Below are 13,541 nucleotides of genomic sequence, written 5' to 3'. Positions count from 1 at the left end.
CACAGCTTCTCTGAGCAACCTTTTCCAGTGCCTCACCACCCTCTCTGTGAAAAACTTCCCAATATCTAATCTAAATCTACACGCTTTCAATTTAAACCCATTACCCCTTGTCCTATCACTACAGGCAATTCCTAGATTTGCACACTGTTGGTCTGTAGATATGTTTGAATTCTCTCATTTATTTTAATAGTCAGTCACTATGTGCAGTTCACTTTGGACTAAGGTATTTGCAAAATCTGCATTGAAGTTTGTGTCTGTTTCAGAGGAACAGCTCTCATTTGAAAACACCATACGATCTTTATGAAGAGACATGCTAACTTTTAACCTGTACAAATTCATGCACAAATTAATTATATTAAATGAACTAGTCCTCCAATTTAAAAGGCAAAGACAAGGTATTTTAGCAGCCAGAGGAGTGGGAGAGAGAAATGTTATTTGTTTACTCTTTTTTTTGTAAAACAATGCATGGCTATGAATGTTATTATCTGACTGATCACTTAGTGAGATTGTCTTTATGATGCTTTGTCCTTACCTTGGTAAGATTAGAAAAGGAAGAAATTAATAATTCAAACCAGTACAATGCCAGGGCATAGCAGTCTGTTTGGTGGTATATGAAAAAATTTCCAATATTTGAGATTCATGAAGATATTGTGGTCTGCAGTACTTGAAGAGAATTTTTTGTGCCATGGTCACACACTCAAGTCAAGTTTTCCACCAGTATGGGAAAATACTGCACACTGCACAGTATCAGTTCTTTCTCAGCTACACAATAAGGAATTGAAGGTCTAGATTTTAGAAGTTAGCTTGGGAGTCAGAGTGCAGGATGTAAAATTGTGGATCAGTAATGTCACATTTCCTGAGGAAACTGTTTCTTGGCCTGTGGATGAAGAGAAAGGAAGGTTGTGCATAGTGAAATCAGTTATCATGCAAATAAACCAGTCATTTGGATCTTTTGCAATACTTCATTATTCTGGATTGAACTGGTCCTAGCAATAAGTATGACTAAAGCTGAAGAACATTTCCCTTCTAGGAGGTGGGTGGATTATACAAACACTTTTATCTTTATGTTGTAGATATCGATGAATGCCAGTCTAACCCATGCCGGAATGGAGCCACATGCATAGATGGCCTCAATACCTTTACTTGCTTGTGTCTCCCAAGCTATATAGGTGCTCTCTGTGAACAAGGTAAGATGTATTCTTTAAACTATGGTGTTCAAGGTGATCTGTTTCCATTTCAACGCCTGTCCGGAGTAACTAGGCAAAACCGCCTAGAAACGAGAAGGTGGAATGAACTGTCAAAATCTGTGGGAAGCCATCAGTGATGAGGAGAGATTATAATTTTTGAGTATGTTAGATTCCTATGATTTGTCGCTGAGGACTTACTGTTTAAGATGACATCTGCATCATCTTTTGCAGATGGATGAGAGAAAACTCTGTCCACAGGCTAACCTGACTGGAAGTCACCTTTCTGCTGTATGGAATATAAACTGATATATTGGGCAGTTTCTGTGTCAAAATAACAACAGTTTTCAGGTGGCTCCAAGGCAAGCACAACCTGCTCACATATACTGGCTTGCAAACTACTGGGAAGACACATAGCAAGGTTCTCTCGTTACTCTAGTGATGCTTATGGGATAATGAGCAGGAGCAGAGTTACTCTCTGACCAAGCTTCTGTCCTAAAAAATTATATACAGTGTGAAAGACATCAGAACCCATCACTTCCAACTACCCAGCACTTTCCACATACTGGAAAGTAAGAATAGTCAACTGAATATGCCAGCTTATATATCTATCCACTGGGGACCACAGCCTTGACAACTTCATCCCAGAATTTTCAAATTGATTTGTTCTGTGATATTTTAGGAAAAGTAAGTGCAGGACCATAGTTACAAGGAAGTTTTAAAAGGCTTTCTAAACTGGACAACTGAAATCACATTAAACATCCAAGACTCTGTAACTGTTGGAACATTGCCTGAAAGAAATCCTACTGTATTTACAAGAAATATTTACAGTACAAGATGCTTACTCAATATGTGCATGTAGGAAGAGAACTAGGGAAGCAAAATCTGTTTTCAGTAAAGTAAAAAAAAAAAGAAACCATCAAACCCAAAACATTTCTATGTTAAAAAGAAATGGTGTTTTAAAGTGTACTTTCTAAAGCTTATTAAAATAAATGTCTCTTTTTCTTCAGCTGAATGGTTTTGGTCACAGGTGAATGAACTAGACCATAGGATTTGTTTAATTAATATTATGCGTTTTCATATTTGCTTCTTTTCTTCAGTGAAAGGCACTTGGCAAACACTTCCAGCTCAACCTATAGAGATTTGTTTGTTAGAGCTGAAAAGTCTCAAAGCTAGACAGCTCCATCACTTTTCAGTTTAACTTTTTCAGTAGTCTGGATAACCTCGTAATTTGAAAGGACTTTCTGAATCAGTTCTCCAAAATTGTAAGTTGACAGTGTTTTCACAACAAAAGAGATAAATTGTAAGTTGACAGTGTTTTCACAATAAAAGAGATAAATGTTCTCACTCCCTTCCTCCTCCTCTTCATTCCAGCAGAACCATAGGAGCGAGTGCTCAGAGTACCGTGGTAGCTTTAAGCTTCTTTTTATGACCAACCTGAGAACGCATTTTAGGTGATTAATGGGAACATTTCCTAGTTTGTCAATCAGAACCAGAGCCCTGCTCACTCAGCTTTGGAATTTAAATTTCCTCCACTTAAAGTCCTGCAGTGGTTTGGGACTTGGGAAAAGCATTTAGTGCCAAATTTCCACTCCACCAGACAAAATAAAACTGTGTTGGCGATTCAGACACGATTGTCTGGCAAGCAGGCTTTATTTCAAGGCACCAGTCCTGACCTCACTAGATTTAAAGACCAGCCAGAACGACAGAATGCGTACCTCAGTGCCACAGGAAAGGTGGAGTTGAGCACACCAAGATTATATTTCATTACTCTTTTTGGGTGTGGGGTTTGTTTTTTTTTTTTTTTTCCCTCCAATATATACTATTCATTTTAGAAAGCTTCAAAAGAAGTCAAGCTGAAGACCTTTCTTAGACATAGTGTTGATTATTCAAAACTTCATGGAAGGAAATGGAAGCTCAAAGTAGGAGACAATTCCACAGTGTCCTGGTCCCACGATAATGGTGTAGAAAAAATGTAGAGCTGAGAATTTCACTCACCCGATTGCCCTCGTGAGACCTCTAGACTAAAGGACCCTTGGCTGATGTCTTATGTCTGTGTCAACATTAGGAAGGGATGTGACTAGCAGACACTGCAGCTGCACATCAGGGAGCTCCAGCAGGTGGTAGAAGTTAGAGGAGCCTTCAGGGTGATCTAACCTAGGGCAACTCAAATCACTCCTGAGGCTCGGGGAGCTGTAATTGGCTCACTCACAGCCATCTTTCTTGCCAGGTGGAAACAGTTCAGCACACAATCTGAGACCGAGAACTTCTTCCTGAAGAGATCTAAAGTTGTCTGATGTTAGAAATAGAGCAGCTGAGAGTGTTTCCTTTTTAAACTGGATTGGTAGCTCAGCAAGCCAGTGACACTTCTGGGTCAGAATAGATTAAAAGTGGGTGGTGTACCTGCATCTGTTAGATAATACACTCTTTTGTCCACCACATATATCTTTTCAAAGTACAGATGCATGTTCTGCATTCCACTTGTTGACATTTGAACATCATTTCTTAAAATGCAGAAATATCCCAAAACCACTTTTTCAAAGTTTGACTGTAGGCTGAATAGATCTTGATATGAGTCTTATCTTGAAGAAGCCATCAGTTTTTCCACTGCCATCCCTCTGTGAAAAGCCCTTATGACAGCTCTCTGTGTCCAGATAAATGCAACCAGAACTCAGATCCTCTCAGTTTTGCTGCCTGAAACACTGCTTTATAATCTCCATATTCTGGGGAGAGAAGAGAGGAGGGTTGTTTGATACTCTTTCTTGCACTGGGCTGGTGGAACCAACTGTGGAGAATAGTCCCCACAGACCAGTGAGGTGTATGAAAGTCTGCAGCTGTTGTTGCATTATCTGGCCATCTGATGAGGAGTACCTTCATTAACAGTTTACACAGGAAACAACAAAATGGTTGAGATTCACTATCGGAACCTCAATTTCAAGAGTAAGTGTTCTTTCTGAGATCTGGATGAACATCTGTTTTGATTTTCTTGCTAGCTAGTTTTCTTTTTCTCCTTTTGCTATTGTAACTGGTGCCTACCTGCTTTCAATGGTGTTTGTTTTTTGAAGTTAAAGTTTGGCTTTCTCCACTACAGGATCTCTGCAGGGGCACCGAGACTGTCCTGTTTATAAATGTGGACCTGTGTGCCAAAATGGCACATATGTGTTTGTTATGGACATGTCTCCTTGGGATAGTGCAACCAGCTGTTCTTTTCCAGGTTTTGAAAACAAAACAACTGGGTTTTTTAATCATCATATCAGGAACAATGTTGTTTTATAACCCAAGTTCATTGTTCAAATGCCTGAGATTACTCCGGTCTCACTTCATTCACTTTGTTCCCAGGGCTTGGTAGTTTGGGATGGAAGTATTTGAGAAGGGCTCAGTCCGAAGATACTTTCTGAAAACAGATGGTCTCTAAATGACTTCTTTCAGCTGAGAAGGGATTATTTTGAATATTTACCAGAGAAATGGTTTCTCCTCAAGATGTGTGGGCTAATGAGCCTCAGGCATTTATTCATTAGCTGAAGGCAGACAGTCACAGATAAAATTCACAGCTGATTAAGACTCTTATTGTATTCTGGTACCTGTGTTTCAGTCTTTATTTTCCTTAAGCCTCTTACGGAATTTCTTTAAAGACAAGGGACCTATTGTCAGCAGCTAATTGCAGCTGTTGAAAAAGCAGTAGCTATCTATGTATTAAGCCTAAGGAGAACTTTTTTTTTTTTTTAAATGCAGTGTTTAGAGAAGTTGCTGTACTTATATAATTGCAGTTACACAAAACAGAAGCTGTGTAAGTAATGCCTTGCACACATCCCTGAAAACGCCTGTAAATTGTCATAAATCCTAAGACTAGTCAGGCAACTTTTAAAACACCATAAATATGGCAAGCAGTGTTTCAGTCTTTCCATCTGGATCTAGAATAAGGTTATGGAAAGCTGTGGTTACCTCCCTGGATAAGTATACAATGAACGTGGAGTACTGTCTTCAGTAACTGCTTGCGCCTCCTCTACTCACAGGTGATCAGGTCAGAAAAATTTACAGCTACCTTCAATTAGAATTTACTGGTTTAGTAAAGGCATTAAAAACTTACACCATGTGTACCCCTTACCTTTGTGTCACCCTTTCAGCTTTGTTAATGTGGTGAGATACACACACCCAGGAGAAAGCACTGTAGAGATGAAACAGTCCCCACATTTTTACTTGCCTGGTTTGCTGTTTTCATCCTCTACCCTCCTGAATCTCCCTTTCCCAATTCCTTTCCCTCTTTCTTCTCATCAGCCTCTCTTCTGGGGGAGGGGGGGGGAAATCCTCTCTTTCTAAAGATCCTGTGTATTTTATACATACACAACCAGCTGTATCCTGGGCTGTATCAGGACAAGTGTGGCCAGCAGGTTGAGGGAGGGGATTCTTCCCTTCTATTCTGCTCTTGTGAGACCCCACCTGGAGTGCTGTGTCCAGCTCTGTTGCCCCCAGCATAAGGATATGGACCTGTTGGAGCGAGTCCAGAGGAGGCCACGAAGATGCTCAGAGGGCTGGAGCACCTCTGCTAGGGAACAGGCTGGGAGAATTGGGCTTGTTCAGCCGGGAGGGGAAGAGGCTCGGGGGAGACCTTAAAGCCCCTTCCAGTGCCTGGAGGGACCTGCAGGAAAGCTGGGGGGGGGGACTTTTTACAAGGGCCTGTAGTGACAGGACAAGGGGTTTAAATTGACAAAAGGGAGATTTAGATTAGAAATCAAGAAGTTGTTCTTCACGGAGAGGGTGATGAAACACTGGAACAGGTTGCCCACAGAAGCTGTGGATGTCCCATCCCTGGAAGTCTTCAAGGCCAGTCTGGATGAGGCTTTGAGCAACCTGGTCTAGTGGAAGGTGTCCCTGCCCATGGCAGGGGAGTTGGAACTAGATGGTCTGTAAGGTCACTTCCAACCCAAACCATTCTGTGAGTTATAGCCATCAGCCCTGTCTTTTCTGTCCTTGTAGGTTGGGGCTACAGACAGGTACAGAAGTTGTTACTTAACTTCTCTGTTTTGGAAAACAGCATGCCATTTTGGATAGGAGGCAGGAATTGTCGGTGCACTGCAGTGCATGCATTTCACCTAAGACTCCCTATGTCACTGTTTGTCATCCTCTGCCTTAATAAGAGATTTTATTACTTATGATTCATGCTCATTCTTTGGAACCCAGTCTTCTAGGTTTTGTGTTTTCAAGACCCTTTGTCTTCCCCATGTACCTTTTGGCATATCTTCTTTCAAACTGTGCACTTCCCTAGCAGAGGTCAGGGAAGGCTTGATTAGAATAACCTGGAAATTCTGTCTGGCCATGATCTTCTCAGCATTCAATGCTCCTTCTTATTATCTGACTTCTTTCCTCTGAGACAAGGGAGTCCCTGGACAAAGATGAATAACAAAATCTTAAGCGTCTTCACAAAGGACATAGCACTGTTAATCAGCACTGTGTGGTTAAACAAATGTTCTAGAAAGCCAAAGACAGACTAAACTTCAAAATGGCCTAGATGCCAGCGATTAAAGCTGTATCTGCAGCCTGCACCTCATACAGAATACAAAGAGGGAAAAGATAAACACCTAACACGTCAGTAATATAGATTACCTTCCATTTCTTAGCTGTGATTACTCAAGGCACAAACAGTTTTCTACAGCGTAACTTGTTGAAAATGGAAGAGGGATAATCAGTTTAAGCTCTGTTATGCTCTTGTATTTGGTACATTTTTGTCTGTACTGACAACTTTTAGGAAACATTTTTGATACCAGACTCCTAAGACAATAACTGCTGTGTTATTAATGTTGCCAGGAATTGTCAGAGAAATTCTGGTAAGCCTTTGAAGTGATATCGTCACACTTCTAAATCCATTTCTGTACATGTAAAGTCTAGTTTTTATCTTGGGAAATTTAAAATCTTTAAAAAAAAAAACAAAAAAACATTGTGGTATTTTCAGGATGTGAGTGGCCTCTTACTGCTATTAATTAAGAACCAGCCTTGTGTTGTGAACAAATCATTCCACAGTGTTCTTTTTTCTGGTAGCTGCTCAAACCTAAGAAATATCATAGTTAAAGAATTTACAGTCACAGGTTGTTGGCATATTCTGTAATTGTGCTGTTTCTTTACTAATGCAAACAGAGCTCATTTTGCCAAATCATGTTATTGACTGTTGACTGTAATGACTTACTGAATATAAGAAATCCAATTTCATACCCAGAACTTATCTATACTTCTGGAAAGGCCAGTTCCTTTCAGGCACATGTTTGTTTGGGGATGGATAAAACTTGGTAGAAAGTGGGAAATTCCTGTTTGGTGGGTGGGGAAGGCCAAGCTTTGTGTTTCTGTTCTTCAACATCCTTCAGCCAAGGCCCTTCAGGGTGAACCATCACGTATTCAGCTGGAACTGGCTGTAGGCGGAACAAGCTGTAATCTTGTGCTGGTGGCCTTTATGATGCCATTTCATCTTCCATAACTCAAAACAGTCTGAGTTTTCCCTATTATTTCTCCTATTCCTAAAACTCCCTCCTCTCAGTGGCAAGCACAGCTCAGACACATTCAAGCATCATATTTGTATGCCTATCTCATTAATAATAATATTTGTCTGTGAGTCATTCCTGCAGTGTTGATGCAGAAGCAACCTTGGAACTGGAACTTTGTTAACAGTTTCTTGCCATCATTTCTGTTTGCAGCTGCCTAACCTTGACGAAATAATTCACGTTGAATGTACAGATTGCTACTGTTCTGAGGCTTGTGTTTAGTTCTCTTTAGATGTAAAGACATACTGGCTGATGTGAAATTGTGCCTGTTATGCATTCTTATCAGTACTATCCCTCATACGAGCACAGGCAATGTGCATTTCATTACATTGAGTTTTACAGCCTTTGTTAGAAAGTGCTACTTAAAAGCTTATTAAATTAGACTTTGTCAAGGAAGATGGGTTTTGGAGGAGGATTTGGAGAGGTCTAATTGACCTAATGAGTGGTCATCTTGAACTTTTGCCCTGCAGAAAATCTGTGTGCTTGTATGAAACTTGCCTGTGTTTCACACCTATTGACAGAGATGTGATTATTTGTCACAGACACGGAGACCTGTGATTATGGCTGGCACAAGTTCCAAGGACAGTGCTACAAATACTTTGCCCACCGGCGTACGTGGGACACGGCTGAAAGGGAGTGCCGTCTCCAGGGAGCACACTTGACAAGCATCTTGTCTCACGAGGAGCAGATCTTTGTGAACCGTATGTACTGCTGGGTTTCCTCTAAACATGTGGGCACTGAGGGTTCAGAGCTAGTAAAGTATCTCCCTGATCACTCAGCTTTTACATATCCATCTTAAAATATACTTTTAGAATTTTTAAAAGGCACACTTTGTGTTCTTCATGTTTACTTGTGCAAGAAATGCAAGTTCGCTATCATTATTAAGTTACTATTTGTTACATAGACAATACTTTGGTTTTGAGGAAGAGAATGGGAACTATCACTTTGGCAATAGAAATTGATGAAACTATTTTTCTGGAGGCTTTAGATGTTTTGTGCAGCCAACACCAGTGACCATGTTACCATATAGTGTATCAGGTAGGCATAAAGAAACAGGTCCTGTGTGCTGTTGCACAGTCTGGACAACGCTGGTCACAGCCTAATCAATACTTGACAAATGTAGATTGAAACATGTGCTTTCATTATTTTAATATTCTTTGCCTTCCCTTCCCCCCCATACGTGCTCAGGTAGGAAACTAATCTGTTTTCTATGGGAGACACCGTCAGGAGAGAAGAGAGAGAATTGTTCAAAACTGTTAGCTGAGAATCTGCATTTTTATAAACATCCTGAATTGAAATGCTGAACAACAGCCTGTAAATAGTTGTTTGCATAATCAGTAGAAGAATCTTAAGAACAGGATGTCTGATTCATTCTGTGCAAATTATTTTTATTTTCTTTGGTGAATTCTCTTCCATTTATGGGAAGGTAAATGAAAATTTCTGTCCTGTTTGTTAGGTATTGGGCATGACTACCAGTGGATTGGCTTGAATGACAAGATGTTTGAGCGTGATTTCCGCTGGACTGATGGTAGCCCACTGGTAAGATGCCTTTGAAATTAAATCACTCGTTCATTTCTTTTTGTGGTGGCTTATCAAATTCCCAGCGGCGGTGAGGGAAGCTGCATCAAAAAAGCAGTCCCTAAATACACACTGGAGCAAACAGCCAGCAAACTCTAGTTTTGGGATAACAATTATTTTGTACTATAATTCTGAAATGTTATGCTTAGTTCTTATTATTGTATACATGGGCGCTCTCAAAGCTTTCAAAAAGAAATAGCCAAAAGTCTGAGACTCTAAATTAAGGGTCTGTACTGGAGCTGGTTTGTGCTCTTCTGGACACATGTTGCAGTTCTCCTCTGTGTATATGGAGCAGGATGCATTTTTTGAATGATGGTATGGCATTCAAGCTCTTGAGTTCACCTGGTCTGTGAGAGTGCACAGAGGAACCTCTCAAGTGTTGCTGGAGACTGTTATAGTCTGCATGGCAGCTCTACAGCTAGGATGGAGAAGTGGCCATCCTCAGGTGGTTCCGGAGACCTGCAACCAATAACCTGTCCATAAAATTTCAAGATGTTGTTGATAACTCTTATTGCCTTAAAATAGCAGGAAAGGGAGAAAACTCTCTACCCACCTTTAACCTAAATCAAAGACCTGTTGGGTAGAGGAAATGACTGAGCTCCTTCCAATTCAAAACAGTCTCTTTTAGAGAATGGACAGGTAATTTATTACTATTTAACACCCATTGAAGAACGTTACATTAAAAGAAGAAAAAAACCCAACAAACTGGTTATGTTAATTATTTTCTCTCCTGCTGTGAATTCTTCTTAGAGCAGAAAGCATCTGGACACACATATACATATGCTCACACATGCATACAATGATCATTGCTGCATACCATGTGGCTACAACTTACGTAGAAAGACACCTGGGACAAAGCAGGCTCCATTTATTACCAATTCATGTAAATAACCAGAGGTTTAAAATCCTCTAAAATGACTTGTAAATAAGCCATTTCTTGGAGAAACTACAGTGTGTGGCAGGTGACAGCATGTGGCGGGGGAAGAAAGTGATGATGAAACTTTTTGTTGACTGACTGATTGCTCAGTGCATCTGTGGTGGTACCAATGCACCCACTTGTGCCTGAAGTTACAAAGTCTTGCAGGATGTAAGCAGAAGAGTTTAATTTCATTGTTTTCTCTTGACTGTCCTCATGCATTTTTGGGAGCACAAGAAGGGCCATTGTCCTGTACTCTACTCATTCTGGGTGAGTTCATTCTCTGTCTCCTGATGTGGCTTCTCACACCTCACTGACAGTATTGGGCACCCTGTGCGGGTGGTCTAGGTTTGGTTGGAGCTCGGTGGTGACCTGGAGTGTCTGCAGTGTTTGGTCAAAGAACCTGATTTTCACTAAGGGCTCTAAAGTTAGGTGAGAAAAATGTAGTGCCTGAAGGGCAGCCCATCTTACAATGGGGAGTGTAAAACAAAATGCATGCTCATATATTGCAAAGACAAATTCGGTATGTCACTGAATGATGAATTCAAGGAAATAAAAATTAGGGCCTAGAGTGTATGTTTATTTTATTTCAGGCTGCTGGGCAAATGTGGTATTTAATTTTTATTTTAATTTTCAGTTTAAAGAAATGAAGCTATTCTAGGAAAATTAGACCATCTGTCCAACAGATTTCTCTTTTGATTGATCTTTTTTCCACTTTATTTTTCTTTTTCTTTTTAACAACTTCCCTCTGCCTCTTCCTTCGGAAACAATTTAGGTGTCTCCTGAAATCATTTATGTTCATTGCTTCAATAGCTCTCCCTCATAACTTACTCCATATGGTTTCTGGATAACATGGTTCTGACCAGCTTCCTCATTCGTTTCTTTTCCCTAGCTCCCTTAACTTCTTTTTCATGCTTTCTAGACAGTCTTCTGGTTACAGTGTTTTATTACTTCTCTAGTAATTAATAGGATGGATAACCTAATAAAATGTATGCATCAGATGTATTTCCCTGATGATGTCTTTAAAATTTCAATGAATTCAGATATTGTGTAAGTCTAAAAATTATTTATGTATTTGCAGGTGAACAGTAGTCATGGTAACATTCTTAGTTAGTATAAGAATGTTAGTAGTTCTTAGAATGTTAGTAATACTTAGTTAGTATAAGAACTTATACTAATAATTCTTATTAGTATAAGTTGTGATCATAAAAATCAGTATTACTATTTCAACACCCAGGTTCTAATCTGAATTTCTGACATTAGAGATAGCGCTTGCATATCACCAAAATCTAAATAGCCTTCTTGTGTTTTACATATCAGGGTGCATCTGTAATTTCGCTGTTTCTAACTTTGTTGCCCAGCTCCATGCTTTCTCCAAGATAGTGTTATCTGTCTATGATTCTATTCAACACTTCTGGCAGAGGAGAAAATTTGTCGTGTCTGCTTAGGATTCGCCTGTTATAATAGTTTTTTCATGGAGATACTATCAGAAAAATCACATCAGCTCTTAGACAGACTGCATCTACAAGTGATGCACATTCATCTTTATCTTGGTTTTGTTTGAATTTGTTTGCCAGTAACAGCTTGGTTTAATTTGAAAATCATGCTTACATTATTTTATTAGGTTTTGGAATTAAAAAAAAAAAAAGAGAACTCTGATGCTTGGTAAACTTAAAAGAAAAAGCAAATGAACAACAAGAGCAACAGGAAGACACGTTGTGGATGGAATCAATGGCGCAGTGCTGCAGCTGACTCAGTACTGCCCAGATGAAATAGCTGTGATACATTTCAGTGATTTCTCTTTCACGTGGCTTTTCTTTCTGCACCAAAAGACCTCTAGAATTGGGAATCATAGAACCACAGGCTCTACCATTGTAAATTATGGAGCAAGGTTTGAGTAACATTGGTACTCATTTACCATGGACATAAGGAAACCCACAACTTAAGTATTCAGTGTGTTCAGAGGAACTCTTTAGCTATTTTATTAGAAATTTCTGGAAAAGGAATCAAATACCCTTTTTTTTAATTTGCAACTAAAAGGTATTTCAACCAGTGAGTTCAGTGGAAGGAAATCTGTTATTTTTTGATATTTTCAGCTCATGCTAAGTTGTGTTTTTCCAGATTTTTTAAAAAGAAGCTAGGGCCAGCCACCATTAAAGATGATAGTTGGACAAAGCCACATACATAAGTTCCATAGTGAAAACTAACAAACATATTTTCAAGTGCACCGCACATTTTTTCTCAGTACAGTGAGCTCCTGCATACACATGCTCACCTTAGCAATTTTTTGTAGGTTTCATAGGCATATGTAACACTTATATAAATCTTGTGCTGTCTCACTTTCTTGTGCTGTCTCACTTCCATTGGCTCCCAAAATACCTTGGGGGGAGGGGGAGGATTTTTTGGACCACGCTTCTTATCAAGTCACGTGAGATAAAGCTGATAAACTCACTTTTGTCATTGGCCTAATCATGTGGGAAAACTTACATTCTCAGGTGAGGCTGCAAAAATTTCCCTTACTGCATGAATCAGGGGATGATGGTTTTTCCAATCAAATAAATAGGGGACACTTGGTTTTCTGTGCAGTGTCCAGAAGAGATTAGCCTGTTCCCGGGATGGGAGGTATGTTTGGTTTTTAAGGAATGTGGGACAAAGCGACTGATATTTTTAAAAAGTGTAGAATTAAGGTTCTTACTGGGAAACCTACACTGAACCTAGACTATCCTTGATGGGCTCACAGCCCTAGTGAAAACTGTGACAATTATTTAGGTATCTAGTAACGGACTAACTATAATCAGCCACTTTTGATATTCTCAGCATTCTTGGTTTTTAACTCTGTAGAAAATACTGGCCTTCGGCAATTCACCAAAAAACAGCAGCAGTCAAAAAGCCCCTCTATTCCTGTGCATGTTTTTCATGTATCAACTGGAATTTATGCTTAACTTGCAAAGATAATGCCAGTAATCAAGTTTTGGAATAAATGAAGAGCAATCTTGTAAATACATGCTCTGATTCTCCGGGTTCCTCAAGGAAAATGTTGGTGTCTTGGATAACAAAACAAGTACAATCAGATCCAGTGAGAAAACATGGAATGTTATTTAAAATGTTTTAGTCCACATGACATTTCACCATATCTGTGTTGTTTTCCATAACAAGAACATTTAAAACAAATAAATTATCCTAAAGAAATAGAAGCAGGCACATTCCTAAAACACAGTAGTGTAGGGTCTGTTCCTGCAAAGAGGAGGCTTTTTGATCTACCTCACTGAATTGTTTGAGGCATAGTTATCTGCGTGCTTTTAGGGGATTTTGGCAGGTTTATTTCTTAATTGTAAA

The 13,541-nt window shown here is 39.5% G+C and overlaps 1 protein-coding gene across 1 annotated transcript in view; it reads left to right on the top strand.

Annotated features, from left to right (window-relative positions):
• Positions 1-13,541, top strand: part of LOC104516583 (versican core protein-like) — a 36,460-nt gene that overhangs the window by 8,820 nt on the left and 14,099 nt on the right. Inside the window, 3 exon segments of the mRNA XM_010160958.1 lie at positions 1,074-1,187; positions 8,254-8,412; positions 9,168-9,250. Of these exon segments, the coding sequence (XP_010159260.1) occupies positions 1,074-1,187; positions 8,254-8,412; positions 9,168-9,250 (356 nt within the window).

Source organism: Eurypyga helias, unplaced genomic scaffold, assembly GCF_000690775.1.
Source record: "Eurypyga helias isolate BGI_N326 unplaced genomic scaffold, ASM69077v1 scaffold44431, whole genome shotgun sequence".
NCBI lineage: Eukaryota > Metazoa > Chordata > Aves > Eurypygiformes > Eurypygidae > Eurypyga > Eurypyga helias.
This window is presented reverse-complemented; position numbering and strand designations above follow the sequence as displayed.